Source organism: Nerophis lumbriciformis, linkage group LG06 (genome assembly GCF_033978685.3).
Source record: "Nerophis lumbriciformis linkage group LG06, RoL_Nlum_v2.1, whole genome shotgun sequence".
Taxonomy (NCBI): Eukaryota; Metazoa; Chordata; class Actinopteri; order Syngnathiformes; family Syngnathidae; genus Nerophis; species Nerophis lumbriciformis.
In genome coordinates, this window is record NC_084553.2 from 50,895,711 (window position 1) to 50,916,690 (window position 20,980).

General features: G+C 39.7%; 1 protein-coding gene and 1 non-coding gene across 2 annotated transcripts in view; both read right to left on the reverse strand.

Moving 5' to 3' along the window:
- Nucleotides 1-20,980, reverse strand: part of mmp2 (matrix metallopeptidase 2) — a 72,291-nt gene that overhangs the window by 16,743 nt on the left and 34,568 nt on the right. Inside the window, exons 3-5 of the mRNA XM_061964534.2 lie at nucleotides 12,263-12,436; nucleotides 5,401-5,772; nucleotides 5,082-5,308 (exon numbers count right to left, since the gene is read on the reverse strand). Coding sequence (XP_061820518.1) covers nucleotides 5,082-5,308; nucleotides 5,401-5,553 — 380 coding nt within the window. The 5' untranslated portion in view covers nucleotides 5,554-5,772; nucleotides 12,263-12,436. The remainder of the gene's footprint in view (nucleotides 1-5,081; nucleotides 5,309-5,400; nucleotides 5,773-12,262; nucleotides 12,437-20,980) is intronic.
- trnas-gcu (transfer RNA serine (anticodon GCU)) lies at nucleotides 15,027-15,097 on the reverse strand. The gene has a single exon. It is a non-coding gene; the product is annotated as a tRNA-Ser (tRNA).

Consider the following 20,980-nt stretch of genomic DNA (forward strand, 5'->3'; position numbering starts at 1 on the left):
CCACCTGAGGAGTGAGGAATAATGAATTTATCATCTTGTGCTGAAAGATATAAACATCGTATCAGTCTGCATCCCAGTGAGAGCAAACATTGTACAGTAAGTAATTTTGATAGTATGTCCATAGTTTGTACATCTTGTTCAGCACTTAGTGCAACACTGCTACATGATGCAGAATATATGTAGAATATATTTATATCATTCATATATATTATATATATTTTATTATTTATTATTATTATTGTCTATTGTGAGCGAACTGTGGTGCTGAATTTCCCCCAGGGATCAATAAAGTACTTTCTATTCTATTCTATTCTATTATTTGTTCACTAAAGCTGAATCTCCTTATCACTTAGCTTCTAAAACTTGTAGCTCATCCTCTGTATATCCAGGCTTCAAAATGTAACGTTCTGGATCATCATTTGTCCAAAGGTAGTCGTCGTTGGCTCTCATGAAGTCTGCCATGTTTAGTAGTAGTTTTTGTTGAAGGAAGTAGCGAATGTTTTAATGTACTCTGTGAAATCAACGGCCGCCGTAATGCAGAACCAAAACACAGTACATAGCCACCCCATGCTAGCGTTTATTTAAAGTTTAGAATGCATTAAAAAAAAAAATACATACAGTATGTGTTTTCTTGTATTACATAATGATTGTAAAATGATAGGCAAAATTAAAAAAAAAATTGCAGTTCCCCTTTAAAACCACTCATCTGGATAAACCAACTGCACAACCTCCATAACACACACACAGACTGTAAGAAAGCACTTCATGGTCCACTGGATTGGGCGTTTGGGGAATGTTGAGGGGAGGGTTAGGGTCAAACCAGGCCGAGTTGTGGTCCATTTAAATATGTAAACACATGCACTTGTAAGGGCCTCTGTAGGGTCTGTTTTTAACAGAAAGAAACTGAATAATGTGTCAATATGGGGACCGGTTTACTTGAGAAGGGTGTTTGGACTCCTGAATTGGATGACAATGTGCTTAAAATGCTGGAAAAAATGGGCCCCATTCAGCAATAAGTTCCGAACTTTTCCTCTTATCTTTCTTCCTAAGTGATTTCCTAAGAGGAGTCCATTCAAATTCATGACGTGTTCTTAAACGGCCAAATTGGTCCCCCCCCGCTGTTCTTAAGTTGCTGAATGCCAAATGGTTAGCGTGTGCGTGTTTATCATAATTTGCATATACACATCCTTATTTCCCCAATATGCATATGTAAACACCCCTAATTCCGTAATTTGCATAGGTAAACGCCCTTAATTTACAATTACGGCGGAAAAGCCGAACATCAACCACACGGAGAAAACACAAACAGATTACAGAAGAGAAAATTGTATTATCCCACGGGGGAAATACATAATGTCAATACGTAAGTTCAAGAAAGAGGGGACCGCTGCGGTAGCCTAAAGCGTTGAAATAAATATTCGTCACTTCGGGCAAATAGGTCTACATGGTCATGAAATATGCGCTCCCTCCCCAGGGCACGATCTGCGGCATCTTGCAGTAGCAGGAAGAGCATTGCCATTGTGTAAGTTGAGTTGCAACAGGGTGTGAGAGGCCTGTTGGTCATTTAATTTAATTTTTTAATTTAATGAAATCAAACAATGGATGTCCGCTAACTTCTTGCAACTCAACGCCAAGAAAACGGAAATGCTGATTATCGGTCCTGCTAAACACCAACATTTATTTAATAATACCACCATAACATTTGACAACCAAACAATTACACAAGGCGACTCAGTAAAGAATCTGGGTATTATCTTCGACCCAACTCCCTCCTTTGAGTCACACATTAAGAGTGTTACTAAAACGGCCTTCTTTCATCTCCGTAATATCGCTAAAATTCGTTCTATTTTATCCACTAGCGACGCTGAGATCATTATTCATGCGTTCGTTACGTCTCGTCTCGACTACTGTAACGTATTATTTTCGGGTCTCCCTATGTCTAGCATTAAAAGATTACAATTGGTACAAAATGCGGCTGCTAGACTTTTGACAAGAACAAGAAAGTTTGATCATATTACGCCTATACTGGCTCACCTGCACTGGCTTCCTGTGCACTTAAGATGCGACTTTAAGGTTTTACTACTTACGTATAAAATACTACACGGTCTAGCTCCAGCCTATCTTGTCGATTGTATTGTACCATATGTCCCGGCAAGAAATCTGCGTTCAAAGAACTCCGGCTTATTAGTGATTCCCAGAGCCCAAAAAAGGTCTGCGGGCTATAGAGCGTTTTCTATTCGGGCTCCAGTACTATGGAATGCCCTCCCGGTAACAATTAGAGATGCACAGGTCCGGTGGCCATGGATGAAGTGCTGGCTGTCCAGAGTCGGGACCCGGGGTGGACCGCTCGCCTGTGCATCGGTTGGGAACATCTCTGCGCTGCTGACTCGTCTCCGCTCGGGATGGTTTCCTGCTGGCCCCACTATGGACTGGACTCTTACTTATGTTGGATCCACTATGGACTGGACTCTCACAATATTATGTCAGACCCACTCGACATCCATTGCATTTGGTCTCCCCTAGGGGGGGGGGGGGGGGGGGGGTTTACCCACATATGCGGTCCTCTCCAAGGTTTCTCATAGTCATTCACATCGACGTCCCACTGGGGTGAGTTTTTCCTTGCCCTTATGTGGGCTCTGTACCGAGGATGTCGTTGTGGCTTGTGCAGCCCTTTGAGACACTTGTGATTTCGGGCTATATAAAAAAAACATTGATTGATTGATTGATTGATTAAAGAGTCACCAATCACTAAATCAACGCCCCGGTAATTGGTGATTGTGTGTGTGTGTGAAGTAAGGGAACAGGTCACACTTAAGAACAAATAGGCCCCCCTAAGAGTGCTCTGGAGCAGTCGTAGATTTTGTTCTTAACCTACAAACAAATCCCAGCTAAGAAAACATTGGTGAATACAAAAATGTCCTTAAAAACTTCGTAAGTGGGTCTAAGAACAACATTTGTTCTTAGGCCAATTTGTTCCAGTAACCCAAAAATGTGCAGGTATGTTCTAAAGGTATGTTCTAAAGTTGTGCGTGTGGCTAAAGTGCCAAAGTGTGTCAACGTTATGGGTAGCATGACGTATTTTAGTGGTTTTGAAGAACTGGGGGAGAACCATAATTTGTAAATGAAAAGGTTTGGGAAACCCTAAACTAGAGTAATTTTGTTTACCTGTTCCAGTAGCTCAAAAATGTACAGGTATGTTCTAAAGTTGTGTTTTGTGTGTGGTTATAGGGTCAAAGTGTGTCAAGTTTATGGGTCTAACATGGTGTGTTTTAGTCATGTTGGGGAATGGGGAAGAAAGAACCATAACTTGACAATAAAAATAGTTGATAAACCCTAAACTAGAGGAAGTTTTAGTACCTGTTCCAGTAACCTAAAAAGGTGCAGGTATGTTGCCTCATTGCACAAGATTATGGATTACGTGGTGTTTTTTAGTTATTTTGGTGAGCTACTATATTTTCTACTTGGCCTAAAGAAAATTGATCTGGACTCATTTTTTGTACCCTGTTCGAATATGTTAACTTAAGGGGTTTTATAGTTTAGGCTTCATCAGGGTTATTCAAGTGGCGGCCCGCGGTTTAAATCCAGTGTGGTGTTATTGCCAGTCAAAAAAAACAAACTTGTGTGAGATTACAGTATGTAGATGATCTAATTTTCCAGTAAATCCTTAAAACAGCACAGTGCTCCTTTTGTATACACTGTAAAACGTCTATTGCAGATTTGGACGCAAAACTGGCAGCTCAGTCACTAGAATTTGATTGTAAAAAGACAGTGGTACTGTTTTTGTCATTTAGAATAATGTACTGTCAAAAAAACGACAAAAGATTTTACAGTAAAAAAACTGCAGCTCAGTTGCCTTAATTTTACTGTAAAAATAACAGTGGTGCCAGTTTTCTATTTACAGTATTGCATTGTAAGAAAAACAACTTGATTTCACGGTAAAAAACTGGGATTTCAGTCGTCAGAATTTTAAATCTATAAATAACAGTGGTACTGTTTTTTAATGTACAGTAAGTTGCTGTAAAAACAGCCACAGATTTTACAGTAAAAACTGACAGCTTGGTTGCCAGAACTTTACTGTAAAAATGACAGTGGCACTGTTTTTTTTTTAATTTACAGTAATTTGCTGTAAAATAGACCATAGATTTTACAGTAGAAAAAACTGGCAGTTCAGTTGTCAGAATTTTACAGGAAAAATAGCAGTCCTACCATATCTCCATTTACAGTAATGCACTGTAAAAACAACAACCGTAGAGTTTATGGTAAAAACACTAAAAAACTGACAGCTCAGTCGTCACAATTTTACAGTGAAAAGAAACGTGGTACAGCTTTTCAATTTACAGAAATTCGCTGTAAAAACGACCTTAGAGTTTACGATAAAAAACTGGTAGCTCAGTCGCCAGAATTTTACCAATAAAATAACAATGGTACCGCTTTTCAATTGATTCCATGTAAAAAAAAATCCTGCAAGTTTTACGTCAAAACTGTAGCTTTTAGTGTGTGTAGACTGGGAACCAAAAAGTTTCGGAAAACTTGATCCGGACTCAGGGCATTCAATCGATCGCAACTGGACTGCTTGGTTTGTCTTAGAAGACGTTTCGCCTCTCATCCGAGTAGGCTTCATCAGTTCATGCTCATAGACTGAGATTGGTCAGATCGAGTCTTAGACTTAGATTGGTCAGGTCGAATCTAGCGGCTGGTGCCAAGACCTCAGTGGGTTTCATCAGTTCATGCTCATAGACTTAGATTGGTCAGATCTAGTCTTAGACTTAGATTGGTCAGATCTAGTCTTAGACTTAGATTGGTCAGATCTAGTCTAGTGGCTGGTGCCAAAATCTAAGTCTATAAGCATGAACTGATGGAGCCTCCTCTGATGATAGGCGAAACGTCTTCTAAGACAAACCAAACAGTCCAATTGCGATCGATTGAATGCCCTGAGATTACAATGACCTAGATGACTGAGAACATTCATAGACTTGATCCGGACTAACTTTTTGTACCTGTTCGAGTATCCAAACATGTCACCAATACAAAAGTCGCATTAAAATGTATTTTACAAACTACACTGTAAGTCCATTTCTGACCTGTAGGTGACGTCATTCTTCTGCCACATTGGTTTCCTGTGGAAGAAGTTGTAATTGGCCACATCTGGAACGCCACAGCGGGGCTTTTTCATGGTCTCAACAGTCTTGGCATCGATCTCGCCGGTTTCTTGCAGGGAGAAGAACTTTTGCATTTTCTTTAGGGTGTCCTTCAGCACCATCAGGTTACATCTGTCTTGAGGGCACCCGTAAAACTTGTTAAGGTAGCGCTGCAAGAGGACAACGTGAAGAAAATATGTAAACAATAACTTTTTGAAGGTGCTAAAAAGATGCATTGTGTGCAAAAAAAAAAGTAGCTTACCAGTGCGACCTCTTTGTCTGTTCTGGGGGTATCATCTCCAGGGAATCGGATAATAGGAGAAGGGGCTGCAGATGTTGCTTTAAAGTGGACAAAGTGCAACAAAAACACACTGAGGACAATCCCAGCCCTGCTAAAAATCAACACAAACCCCATTTTGGTTTGTAAAAACTCTTCTGGGTGTCTTTAGAAGTTGGTCTCTTGCAGTCCTTCTTGCTTGTCTCGCCTCTGCTGCTCTTCTGGAGGAGAGTTTTCTTTTTTTTCTTCCTTTCTTTTCCTTAGAGGGACATCCTGCACCCGACTTCTATGAACTGTCTGACTTTTTGCTTGCATATGCACTTTTTTTTTTCTTTTTCTTAGTGCGCAGCCTCAGAACTATGAAGAAACCAGGCCACAGACTGGAGGTAGTGATGACTTAATGCTTCAAATTTGCAGTAAACCAAGTGAGTAAAATGTGTTTTTGCATGCAATGGTGCCCATTTGAGGATATTTCTTGCTTTATACTTCTATCCACACTTGAAGATTTATACTGATGCCATTAATTTGACACAATAATACAAACTATGTCATGTAATATTGGACTTTATATACACATATATATACATATTATATCCATATCTTATTCGTTCTTTTGCAACAACAGCATTCAAAGCAAGTGTGTTTACATTTCGATTGAAGTCACTGCTATTATATTAAGAGTAACACAGTGACATCTAGTGGCGTCTATGAGCAATTACTTTAGAATTTTGTAATAGTGACATCTGGTGGCCGAATCAATTTCACTTCAAACGTACAAAAATTCGAACAATGTGCTCCTCTGAAAAACAATTCAGTTTTGATGATCAACCTATTTATTCGACAACATTTTATATCAATATTGTATAATTAGAGCTAAACAAAAAAATATCCATTCATGTATTCGTTGTTATTATATATATATATATATATATATATATATATATATATATATATATATATATATATATATATATATATATATATATATATATATACACAGTGGGGCAAAAAAGTATTTAGTCAGTCACCGATTGTGCAAGTTCTCCCACTTAAAATGATGACAGAGGTCTGTAATTTTCATCATAGGTACACTTCAACTGTGAGAGACAGAATGTGAAAAAAAAATCCAGGAATTCACATTGTAGGAATTTTAGATAATTTATTTGTAAATTATGGTGGAAAATAAGTATTTGGTCACTTCAAACAAGGAAGATCTCTGGCTCTCACAGACCTGTAACTTCTTCTTTAAGAAGCTCTTCTGTCCTCCACTTGTTACCTGTATTAATGGCACCTGTTTGAACTTGTTATCTGTATAAAAGACACCTGTCCACAGCCTCAAACAGTCAGACTCCAAACTCCACTATGGCCAAGACCAAAGAGCTGTCAAAGGACACTAGGAAAAGAATTGTATACCTGCACCAGACTGTGAAGAGTGAATCTACAATAGGCAAGCAGCCTGGTGTGAAAAAATCAACTGTGGGAGCAATTATCAGAAAATGGAAGACATACCACCACTGATAATCTCCCTTGATCTGGGGCTCCACGCAAGATCTCATCCCGTGGGTTCAAAATGATCATGAGAACGGTGAGCAAAAATCCTAGAACCACACGGGGGGACCTGGTGAATGACCTGCAGAGAGCTGGGACCAAAGTAACAAAGGTTACCATCAGTAACACACTACACCGACAGGGAATCAAATCCTGCAGTGCCAGACGTGTCCCCCTGCTTAAGCCAGTGCATGTCCAGGCCCCTCTGAAGTTTGCCAGAGAGCACATGGATGATACAGCAGAGGATTGGGAGAATGTCATGTGGTCAGATGAAACCAAAATAGAACTTTTTGGTATAAACTCAACTCGTCGTGTTTGGAGGAAGAAGAATACTGAGTTGCATCCCAAGAACACCATACCTACTGTGAAGCATGGGGGTGGAAACATTATGCTTTGGGGCTGTTTTTCTGCTCAGGGGACAGGCCGACTGATCCGTGTTAAGGAAAGAATGAACGGGGCCATGTGTCGTGAGATTTTGAGCCAAAACCTCCTTCCATCAGTGGGAGCTTTGAAGATGAAACGTGGCTGGGTCTTCCAGCATGACAATGATCCCAAACACACCGCCCGGGCAACGAAGGAGTGGCTCCGTAAGAAGCATTTGAAAGTCCTGGAATGGCCCAGCCAGTCTCCAGACCTCAACCCCATAGAAAATCTGTGGAGGGAGTTGAAAGTCCGTGTTGCTCGGCGACAGCCCCAAAACATCACTGCTCTCGAGAAGATCTGCATGGAGGAATGGGCCAAAATACCAGCTACTGTGTGTGCAAACCTGGTAAAGACCTATAGTAATCGTTTGACCTCTGTAATATAACCTTTGTTGGCAATAACAAAGTATTGAGTTGAATTTTTGTTTTTGACCAAATACTTATTTTCCACCATAATTTACAAATAAATTCTTTAAAAATCCTACAATGTGAATTCCTGGATTCTTTTTTCAAATTCTGTCTCTCACAGTTAAAGTGTACCTATGATGAAAATTACAGACTTCTGTCATCATTTTAAGTGGGAGAACTTGCACAATTGGTGGCTGACTAAATACTTTTTTGCCCCACTGTGTATATATATATATATATATATATATATATATATATATATATATATATATATATATATATATATATATATATATATATTCTCTCTCCTTCATGTGTCTGTTTTTTTAAAGTATTATTTCATTTTTATTTTTATTATTTTTACTATATATGATATTCACTGTAATTACTATTTCTAAAAAACAAAACAAAACAAAACAAACAAAAAAAAAACCCCAAGGGGCAATGTTAAAGGACAAAATGTTGTATATATATATATATATATATATATATATGCAGTATAATAAGAGCTAAACAAAATAATGTAACGCTATTAATAAATGCAAAAAATGTATTCATTGTTATCATTTATAGCTTTTAAAGTGTATTCTGTCACAAGTTAACTTGATATTAATGAATGGATTAAAAATTATATATAAATAAATGTTTTATTTATTTTTTAATAAATAGGGAACAACAATACTAAAACAGGAAAAACAAATTTCACTTTCAAAATAACAACGTAAAAGATAACACGTACTAATTAAGATTTATAGTATTTAGTTTATGACCCTTGAACAAAGTATTTTTTGGAAAACATGCTTCTAGATATGTGTCAGACTCAGCTGTCATGTGATATTTAATAATTAATTAATTGCAAAAAATTTAAAATTCATTTAATAAGAACAAAAACTTGGAAACTATACTATGATAAATAAAAAATACAATATTTTTTTCCTCAGGGAAAAATAAGTAATTAAAAAAACTATTCATCATTGCCATCTAGTGGCCTAAAGTGAGCCTTGCACCTCTATCCAAATTGGCCTCAGGAGTGGGGGCATGACTCACAAAAAGCAATTCCTACTCCCCCTTTAGCCAAGATATAGTTCATTTTTCATTGCTGTGCAGTGAATTTAGTGTCTATTCATGTAAGGCCATCTACACTATATACGTGAAAGCAGACCTGTACTTCTGTCTATAATAAACACACATTGTCTGCCTCTTCTAATAGAAAATACTGAAATGTGAGGAGAAATTGAATGCCGTATATGCAACTGTGCAAACTGAAAGTGGCAAAAAGGAGATGATAAGGTTCGATTTGCATGTAAATTGTTGTATTTTCTGTAGGTAGGTACTGTCCTCCTGAAATGTTTGTTGGATTCATGTTGCTGGGATTGCCTTGACTTTAACTCGATTACAGCTGATTTGCACCCAATAAAATGCTTTGGAATTTTACTGTAGTAGAAGAGCAAATTTTAGCAGCAAACAGAGTTTACTTTAGCAAAATTCTGTAGGGTTTGAGGTGGACGATGAAGTCATTAAAATGTGGTGACAATCTGGATAAAAGTGTAGATAAGGATAAAATATATATTAAGAAATATTAAAGTATGTGATTGGAGCACATACTTGTTGGTCACAAAAAACGTTCATGAAGTTTGGTTCTTTTATGAATTTATTATGGGTCTACTGAAAATGTGACCAAATCTGCTGGTACAAAAGTATACATACAACAATGTTAATATTGGGTTACATGTCCCTTGGCACTGCAATAAGGTGCTTTTGGTAGCCATCCACAAGCTTCTGGCAAGCTTCTGGTTGAATTTTTGACCATTTCTCTTGACAGAATTGGTGCATTTCAGCTAAATTTGTTGGTTTTCTGACATGGACTTGTTTCTTCAGCATTGTCCACATGTTTGGACTTTGGGAAGGCCATTCTAAAACCTTAATTCTAGCCTAATTTTAGCCATTCCTTTACCACTTTTGACGTGTGTTTGGGGTCATTGTCCTGTTGGAACACCCAACTGCGCCCAAGACCCAACCTCCGGGCTGATGATTTTAGGTTGTCCTGAAGAATTTTCATTGTCCCATTTATTTTCTGTAAAGCACCTGGTCCATTGGGAGAAAGACAGACCCAGAGCATAATACTACCACCACCATGCTTGACGGTAGAAATGGTGTTCCTGGGATTAAAGGCCTCACCTTTTCTCCTCCAAACATATTGCTGGGTATTGTGGCCAAACAGCTCAATTTTTTGTTTCATCTGACATCACATGGACAAAGATAAGACCTTCTGGAGGAAAGTTCTGTGGTCAAAAGTGGTAAAGAAATGGCTAAATCAGGCTAGAATTAAGGTTTTACAATGGCCCTGGTGTGGACAATGCTGAAGAAACAAGTCCATGTCAGAAAACCAACACATTTAGCTGAACTGCACCAATTTTGTCAAGAGGAGTGGCCAAAAATTCAACCAGAAGCTTGCCAGAAGCTTGTGGATGGCTACCAAAAGTACCTTATTGCAGTGAAACTTGCCAGGGGACATGTAACCAAATATTAACATTGCTGTATGTATACTTTTGACCCAGCAGATTTGGTCACATTTTCAGTAGACCCATAATAAATTCATAAAAGAACCAAACTTCATGAATGTTTTTTGTGACCAACAAGTATGTGCTCCAATCACTCTGTCACAAAACAATAAGAGTTGTAGAAATTATTGGAAACTCAAGACAGCCATGACATTATGTTCTTTACAAGTGTATGTCAACTTTTGACCACGACTGTAGATCATTTATTTTGGCCCGCGGGCCTTGACTTTGACACCTAGGTTCTATTGGATCTCTAGGATGTGCCTAATGTTGTGGTAATGGTGTTCTGGGCATGACGTTAAAGTGCATCCGGCAGTGAAGGCTCCTCTATGGGGTCTTGGGGCACTAGGACAGGGGTCGGCAACCTTTACCAGTCAAAGAGCCATTTTGACCAGTCTCACAAATTAAAGAAATCAATGGGAGCCACAAAAATCTATTGAAATTTAAAATGAAATGACACAGCATACAAAGTTTTTTTTTTGCTTAGTGCTATGTATAAACCAAGGGTCTCGAGTTTTGTATGAATGGCACTTGACAGTGTCATACTTTTCAGCCCTCCCGATTTTTCCAGCATACTATGAATTTCACGGCAACTATTCTCTCGAATGTGCCGTGATTGTACAGCATTTTGCGCCCACTACATCCAGCGCGGCGGCCTAACCACACTTGGTATGGAACTTCTGCCTGCTCACGTAAATGACAGCAAGGCATACTTAGTCAACAACCACACAGGTTACACTGACGGTGGCGGTATAAACTTTAACACTCTTACTAATAATGCGCCACACTGTGAACCCACATCAAACAAGAATGACAAACACATTTCGGGAGAACATCTGCACCGTAACCCATGCAGTCCTGACTCTTCCGGGCTACATTATACACCCCTGCTACCAAACCCCGTCCACCTCAACCGACGCACCAAGGGTGGTGATGTGTGGGGGAGCAGGGTTGGGGTGGGGGCGGGGTTTGGTGGTAGCAGGGGTGTATAATGTAGCCCGGAAGAGTCAGGGCTGCATGGGATTCTGGGTATTTGTTCTGTTGTGTTTATGTTGTGTTAAGGTGCAGATGTTCTCCCGAAATGTGTTTGTCATTCTTGTTTGGTTTTGGTTCAAAGTGTGGATCATTATTACTAAGAGTGTTAAAGTTGTTTTATATGGCCGCCGTCAGTGTAACCTGTGTGGCTGTTGACCAAGTATGCCTTGCTGTCACTTACGTGTGCAAGTAGTAAATGCATACAACAAAAGGCTGGACTGGTACGCTATTTGTACAGATTGTACAGACCGCTGAATGCTGTACCATCATGGCACGCCCATATTATTATTGTAAGGGTGAAAATTGGGGAATATTAATCCCGGGAGTTTTCTGCGAGAGGCACTGAAATCCGGAAATCTCCCGGGAGGGTCGGCAAGTATGCAGCTGAGCCGCATCAGAGTAATCAAAGAGCCGCATGCGGCTCCGGAGTCGTGGGTTGCCGACTCCTGCACTAGGAGGTTAACCCCTTTACTACTGTTACTCCAGGTGGCCCTTGGCAAAGGCCTCGTACCTGACTGCCCCCGAGCCAGGGATACGGTGAAGACCTCAACGGCGGAGCAGGCGGAAGACAGTAGATTTAAGAACTACCACAACGGCTGGGATGGCGGAATAAGGCTGCAGCAGAAAAGGGTCCCCAGTCGTCTTGGACTCCATGCCACTGGACCCTGACCCGATTCTGTCAAGGATCGTGTGGTGACTGTCTGTGCACCAGTCTCCCCACGTAAAACAAAGTCACGCACAGGCATCCTCCATAAAGGGATACTCCCCTACCAGGAGGATCGTCATACTCGTTCGAGTGACCGCCGATAATGTTGTGTCCTTTGAGTGTCGACATTACAGTGTGTTTGTTTGTGTGTGTGTTTACTAACTCACGTCGTTCAAGATGGCTTCTTCCAGGAACGCCACCTGCAGCGGCGCCGCTTCCACCTCCTCGTCTTGTTGTGAACTTCGCCCAGAGTCAGGACTCTCCAGCTGGCTCGCCTGTTCCACCCTCGTCCAGCTGCAGACCTGTAGGCCGCAAGGACCGACTGTGCGTCGCCGGTCAGTCTACATGGCGTTTGGGCGACAGTGATTAGTGAAAGAACGCCAGACGTCAATAAAAGTGTTTGATGATGTCTAAGCGGCGTGTTACGCTCCTACTATATCACTGCATCATATGAATTATTGAGTGTAAATCCATTATCTCTGCCATATTTTATTTATGACGCCAGAGGACTTTAACACTGCGGGGCTAATTATTGTTGCAATCAAAGAACCGCGCGCTGTTTGACTGACAATTTGTTTTTGCGTAGCAGGCCCTTAGCGACATTAGCGCCATTGCTTTATTTAACGCCGTGTTCCTCCTTGTAAACACTGATGCCTCCAAAGCGCCTCTCTGGTGGCGTCACAATAATGGGTCAACAGCTGTCTTTAAAACATTTATCGCATCTTTGGCAGTCGCCCGGGCCCTTCATCGGAGCGCTCGGGGGACGCCGACTTGGAAGCGAGCGTTGGCGTCGGAGCTCGGCGGGGATGAGGGAAGCTGCCTTTGACGAGGACAGCGTGTAAATGATTTGTGTGTGTTTGTAGGACACGGGGCTGGCCCGCCATCTCTGCCAAGAACAGCTCGACTTCAGCACAATTCTATAGTGCTCACACACAAAAGCTTCTTGTTCTTGATGTGCTAACTTGTTGGCTGACAAACAGCGAAGAGATAAAAGCGGTGTTGCCGACATGCTAACTCGTTAGATGACATACTGCTGAGAGAGAAAAGCTGTATTGCAGACGTGCTAACTGGTTAGCTAACAAACATCCATCCATCCATCCATTTTCTACCGCTTGTCCCTTTTGGGGTCACGGGGGGTGCTGGAGCCTATCTCAGCTGCATTCGGGCGGAAGGCGGGGTACACCCTGGACAAGTCGCCACCTCATCGCAGGGCCAACACAGATAGACAGACAACATTCACACACTAGGGCAGGGGTCGGCAACCCGCGGCTCCGGAGCCGCATGTGACTCTTTGATTACTCTGATGCGGCTCAACTGACATACTTGCCGACCCTGCCGGGAGATTTCCGGATTTCAGTGCCTCTCGCAGAAAACTCCCGGGATTAATATTCCCCGATTTTCACCCTTACAATAATAATAAGGGCGTGCCATGATGATACAGCATTCAGCGGTCTGTACAATATATACAAATAGCGTGCCAGTCCAGCCTTTTGTTGTATGCATTTACTACTTGCACAAATAAGTGACAGCAAGGCATACTTGGTCAACAGCCACACAGGTTACACTGACGGTGGCCATATAAAACAACTTTAACACTCTTACTAATAATGCGCCACACTTTGAACCAAAACCAAACAAGAATGACAAACACATTTCGGGAGAACATCTGCACCTTAAGGTGCAGATGTTCAGGGACGGCGTGCGCCACGCCGTGCAGGGACGGCGTGGCGCAGTGGGAGAGTGGCCGTGCGCGACCCAAGGGTCCCTGGTTCAATCCCCACCTAGTACCAACCTCGTCATGTCCATTGTGTCCTGAGCAAGACACTTCACCCTTGCTCCTGATGGGTGCTGGTTAGCGCCTTGCATGGCAGCTCCCTCCATCAGTGTGTGAATGTGTGTGTGAATGGGTAAATGTGGAAGTAGTGTCAAAGCGCTTTGAGTACCTTGAAGGTAGAAAAGCGCTATACAAGTACAACCCATTTAACACAACATAAACACAACAGAACAAATACCCAGAATCCCATGCAGCCCTAACTCTTCCGGGCTACATTATACACCCCTGCTACCACCAAACCCCGCCCCCACCCCAACCCTGCTCCACCACACATCACCCCCCCCCCCCCCCCCCCCCTCCGTGCGTTGGTTTTGGTAGCAGGGGTGTATAATGTAGCCCGGAAGAGTCAGGGCTGCATGGGATTCTGGGTATTTGTTCTGTTGTGTTTATGTTGTGTTACGGTGCAGATGTTCTCCCGAAATGTGTTTGTCATTCTTGTTTGATGTGGGTTCACAGTGTGGCGCATTATTAGTAAAAGTGTTAAAGTTTATACCGCCACCGTCAGTGTAACCTGTGTGGTTGTTGACTAAGTATGCCTTGCTGTCATTTACGTGAGTAAGCAGAAGTCCCATACCAAGTGTGATTAGGCTGGTGCGCTGGATGTAGTGGGCGCAAAATGCTGTACCATCACGGTACGTTCGAGAGAATGGTTGCCGTGAAATTCATAGTATGCTGGAAAAATCGGGAGGGTTGAAAAGTATGACACTGTCAAGCGCCATTCATACAAAACTCGAGACCCTTGGTTTATACATAGCACTAAGCAAAAAAAAAACTTTGTATGCTGTGTCATTTCATTTTAAATTTCAATAGATTTTTGTGGCTCCCATTGATTTCTTTAATTTGTGAAACTGGTCAAAATGGCTCTTTGACTGGTAAAGGTTGCCGACCCCTGCACTAGGGCCGATCAACCTATCCCCAGGTGCATGTCTTTGGAGGTGGGAGGAAGGCGGAGAACCCGGAGGGAACCCACGCAGTCACGGGGAGAACATACAAACTCCACAAAGAAAGATCCCGAGCCCGGGATTGAACTCAGGACTACTCAGGTGAGGCACATGCACTAACCCCTGTTCCACCATGCTGCCCTTAAAGCAACAAATTGCATTGGCCGGGAATCGGACCCGGGTCTCCCGCATAGCAGGCGAGAATTCTACCACTGAACCATCAATGCCTGTTCGCTAACATCTATGAGATAAAAGCTATTGTCATAATGACCATCTAGCTAATAGTTAAACGCTATTTGATACGTACCTAAATGCTACCTGACATATTGCTAAGAGATACAAGTCACATTGTAGACATGCTAACTGGTTAGCCGACCAACAGCTGTAAGATAGAATTTAAATTATTGTGTACATACTATACTATTTAGTTGTACGCTATTTGACGCCTACCGTATTTTTCGGACTATAAGTCGCAGTTTTTTTCATAGTTTGGCCGGGGGTGCGACTTATACTCAGGAGCGACTTATGTGTGAAATTGTTAACACATTACCGTAAAATATAAAATAATGTTATTTAGCTCATTCACGTAAGAGACTAGACGTATAAGATTTCATGGGATTTAGCGATTAGGAGTGACAGATTGTTTGGTAAACGTATAGCATGTTCTATATGTTATAGTTATTTGAATGACTCTTACCATAATATGTTACGTTAACATACCAGGCACGTTCTCAGTTGGTTATTTATGCCTCATATAACATACACTTATTCAGCCTTTTGTTCACTATTCTTTATTTATTTTAAATTGCCTTTCAAATGTCTATTCTTGGTGTTGGGTTTTATCAAATACATTTCCCCAAAAAATGCGACTTATACTCCAGTGCGACTTATACATGTTTTTTTCCTTCCTTATTATGCATTTTCGGCCGGTGCGACTTTTACTCCGGAGCGACTTATACTCCGTAAAATACGGTATAAGAAGTCTCTTTTTCTTTTTAATAACAGTTATTCTGAAGGTAACCAATAATAAATAAAATGCTTCTTACCATTAATGTGACTTCTGGTGCTGCATGGTTTTGCTGATGGCTTTGCAGTCTGATTGATACATGGTTATTTTTAACACTGTGATTACCAGCGGAATTATTCATTACTTATCGTGTTAAGCAATGTCAGCTAGGATTTATCTGAGAGCCAGATGCAGTCATCAAAAGAGCCACATCTGGCTCTAGAGCCATAGGTTCCCTACCCCTGGTCTACACAATGTACAAAACATGGGAAGAAAAGAAAAGAAAAATAGTGCAAAAGGAGTTAAGGTGCACAGTCCAGTCCTGAGAACGATTCATGTTCAATGTGTTGTTTACAGAAAATACATATTATATTATTACTACTATTATATTATTATATTTTTTTGCTGCTAAAGTTAAAAAATGTCTCTCTAATAAAGTTTTTTTTATATAGTTTGGCCGGGGGTGCGACTTATACTCAGGAGCGACTTATGTGTGAAATTATTAACACATTACCGTAAAATATCAAATAACATTATTTAGCTCATTCACGTAAGAGACTAGACATATAAGATTTCATGGGATTTAGCGATAAGGAGTGACAGATTGTTTGGTAAACGTATAGCATGTTCTATATGTTATAGTTATTTGAATGACTCTTACCATAATATGTTACGTTAACATACCAGGCACGTTCTCAGTTGGTTATTTATGCCTCATATAACGTACACTTATTCAGCCTTTTGTTCACTATTCTTTATTTATTTTAAATTGCCTTTCAAATGTCTATTCTTGGTGTTGGGTTTTATCAAATACATTTCCCCAAAAAATGCGACTTATACTCCAGTGCGACTTATACATGTTTTTTTCCTTCTTTATTATGCATTTTCGGCCGGTGCGACTTTTACTCCGGAGCGACTTATACTCCGTAAAATACGGTATAAGAAGTCTCTTTTTCTTTTTAATAACAGTTATTCTGAAGGTAACCAATAATAAATAAAATGCTTCTTACCATTAATGTGACTTCTGGTGCTGCATGGTTTTGCTGATGGCTTTGCAGTCTGATTGATACATGGTTATTTTTAACACTGTGATTACCAGCGGAATTATTCATTACTTATCGTGTTAAGCAATGTCAGCTAGGATTTATCTGAGAGCCAGATGCAGTCATCAAAAGAGCCACATCTGGCTCTAGAGCCATAGGTTCCCTACCCCTGGTCTACACAATGTACAAAACATGGGAAGAAAAGAAAAGAAAAATAGTGCAAAAGGAGTTAAGGTGCACAGTCCAGTCCTGAGAACGATTCATGTTCAATGTGTTGTTTACAGAAAATACATATTATATTATTACTACTATTATATTATTATATTTTTTTGCTGCTAAAGTTAAAAAATGTCTCTCTAATAAAGTTTTTTTTATATAGTTTGGCCGGGGGTGCGACTTATACTCAGGAGCGACTTATGTGTGAAATTATTAACACATTACCGTAAAATATCAAATAACATTATTTAGCTCATTCACGTAAGAGACTAGACATATAAGATTTCATGGGATTTAGCGATAAGGAGTGACAGATTGTTTGGTAAACGTATAGCATGTTCTATATGTTATAGTTAGTTGAATGACTCTTACCATAATATGTTAACATACCAGGCACGTTCTCAGTTGGTTATTTATGCCTCATATAACATACACTTATTCAGCCTTTTGTTCACTATTCTTTATTTATTTTAAATTGCCTTTCAAATGTCTATTCTTGGTGTTGGGTTTTATCAAATAAATTTCCCCAAAAAATGCGACTTATATATGTTTTTTTCCTTCTTTATTATGCATTTTCGGCCGGTGCGACTTATACTCCGGAGCGACTAATACTCCGAAAAATACGGTAAATGTTGACTAGTTAGTTGAAATACTGCTAAGATATAAAGCTATGTTGCCAACAAGCTATCTACTTAACTGTCAACAAAACTGAGCGGTGAAAGCTTTTTTTTAAATTAAATGCTGACTACCTATTAGAGCAGGGGTGTCAAATGTACGGACCGCGAACAGGTTTTATCTGGCTCGCGGAATGAGTTTGCTAAGTATAAAAATTAACTGAAATTTTGGGGCGGCATAGCTCGGTTGGTAGAGCGGCCGTGCCAGCAACTTGAGAGTTGCAGGTTCGATTCCCGCTTCCGCCATCCTAGTCGCTGTCGTTGTGTCCTTGGGCAAGACACTTTACCCACCTGCTCCCAGTGCCACCCACACTGGTTTAAATGTAACTTAGATATTGGGTTTCACTATGTAAAGTTCTTTGAGTCACTAGAGAAAAGCGCTATATAAATATAATTCACTTCACTTTTGAATGAAAGAAACTGCTGTTCTAAATGTGTCCACTGGATGTTGCAATAGCAATCCTTTGTATCATTGTAGATTATGCTACATAAAAAAATAAAAATAAACCACATAATTTTTTTCATCTTGATAGATTGAAAATTAACACCAATGAGTTGACTGATGAACATTATCACATAATTTATTCAGAAAGTATAAATAACGACAAATAAAGATAGAATACTATAAACTGCAACATATAAGTGTAAAAAAAACACAAAAAAACAACGACATTATGATTTGTACATTTTCAGAATGTGCTTGTTCTATTTTTAAACAAATAAAACAATCTGAAGTTGTCTTTATTTTGAAGTTATCGTGCCGTGATTTTACCACTTGGGAGTAGATTTTTCTCCATGTGGCCCCCGATCTAAAATGAGTTTGACACCCCTGTATTCACTATAAGAGCTAAATTGTAACTTTGGAGCTGACAAAAATCCAAGGTAAGGTAATACTTTTGTTGTTGTTGTTTTTAAATCACTGTTTTGCTGAATGAACTTACCTTTTAAACTGCATCCAAAACAAACATGAAAAGTAAAAGCCTCGGGACAACCAGCTCGCTATTGCAGTGCATTTTGGGACTTGTAATATGTATCTAAAAATGGTCTAAAATCATGAATTGTTTTTTTCCAACTTCGGTATGATTCTTGTGTCGATGCTTGTGCTAAAGTCCCGTAGCCTGCGCTGAGAACAACCCAAACGTGCTGTTTGGAAACCGCGTTGGTTTCCCCCAGGGAGACATTATTGTCCTGTGTGATTGTTAAAGAAATTAAAATATTGATGCGTGGCTCACGTCACAGACAAATTAGCCTTTGTGATGATGTTGAAATATGAATGACTACCTGGGATGGCTTTTAGGCATGGTGAAATATTCAAAGTGTGTTATTGGCTTGTTTCTTTTTTCCCTCTGCTTGTTGTGAGCTGTACTAATTGGATGAGGAACATCGCCACCTGGGTGAAAATAAAACGTAGCTTGACGCAAGGATGTGGAAATGTTAGAACGCCAACCGTCATCCATTTGATTGTTTACCTGGAAAAAGATGACTGCTTTAATAACTGGAGTATGCTCGTTTTCAATTAAGACAATGTTTTTGTGTTTAAACCGCCAAGCTCGGGGGTCAGCAACCCGCGGCGCTGAGTGGCTCCATGGAGCTTTTTCAAAAATGTATGAAAATGGAAAAAGATGAGGTAAAATATGTATCTTTTGTTTCAATGCGGTTTCTGTAGGAGGACAAACATGACACAAATCTTCCTAATTGTTAGAAATCCCACTGTTTATATGAAACGTGCTCCACTGATGAGAGTATTTGGCAAGGGCCTTTTTTTTTTTTTTTTTTTCACGGTCCTTGAACTAACCATAGTTTGTTTTACATGTACAACTTTCTCTGATCCTGCCACAAAAATACATATTTTATGCCACTCCTTCTTTGTCTCGTTTTGTCTACCAAACTTTTTATGCTGTGCGTGAATGCACAAATGTGAGCTTTGTTGATGGTATTGACTTGTTGAAGTGCTAAACAGGTATATTTGGTCAATGCATGAGTGCAAGCTAATCGATGCTAACATGCTATTTAGGCTAGCTGTACGTACATATTGCATCATTATGCCTCGTTTGTAAGTATATTCGAGCTCATTTAACTTCCTTTACTTACAGTATGTCCTCTGTCTATTTAATTTAAATTTGCATGTCTCATGACACATTACCTGTACATGTACTTGATTGTTTGTGTGCCGTTACAGACCACAGCAAATATTACCCAGAATGCAAAGATTGTAATAAATCTATTAGAAGAAGACAGTTTCATTTAACGTGGACACACACATCTTTACCTTTGGCCATTAAAAGCCAGTCATTTCCAGGAGTTATCTCACCCTCTGAGAAGCCTCTGTTTTACTAATGTTTTCCAATGTTGTAAAAATGTGAAGAATACATTTTACATTTGAACATTTCTGTCAACGAAGATTTGCTTCAGCCTGCGACACATAGTCATGTTGATAGTAGGCTACTATAGCTAATATAGACACTTACATCAGGTGTTGCCTTCATCATAACGCATATATAAGGCTTTTAATTTTTTGTGACTCCAGACAGATTTTTTTTTTTTTGTCTTTTTGGTCCAATATGGCTCTTTCAACACTTTGGGTTGCCGACCCCTGGCCTGGAATTGGACAAAGCAACGTTGTAAATCTACAATAAAAATTCATATTAATAATTTCTAGATACAAAAATAAATTAGTAACATTACGAGAATGAAGTTGGCTGTATTGAAGATTTTGGGGAGGGAGTTGTATAATTTTGAGACAAAATTTTTCTGAGAAAAAGTTTATTTTTCAGTGAAAAAGCTGTACTATTTCAGGAATAAGTATTGCTATCTTAAATTCAACAAAAAAAAGACAATATTTGGAGAATGTCGTATATATATTTTTTTTCAGTAATAAAAAATCAATTATATCGTATATTCTTGACAAAAAAAGTAGTTTTTAAGTACTAATCTTGCAAGAATAAAGTAAGTCATGCATTTTTTAAAGTAGAAAAAGTTGTATAAGGTTGTGTATTTGAGAGGAACAAAATAGTTGTCTTTGTTAAAAAACGTAATCTTTTAGGAATCAAGTCAAATATTGTTCAAGAAAAAAGGATACATACGGAATTTTAGCTGTCTATTTTCGAGGAAAAAAGTTGTGTTAGGCTGTGTATTTCAGGGGAAAAAAATCGTGTCACATTAAAAAAAACA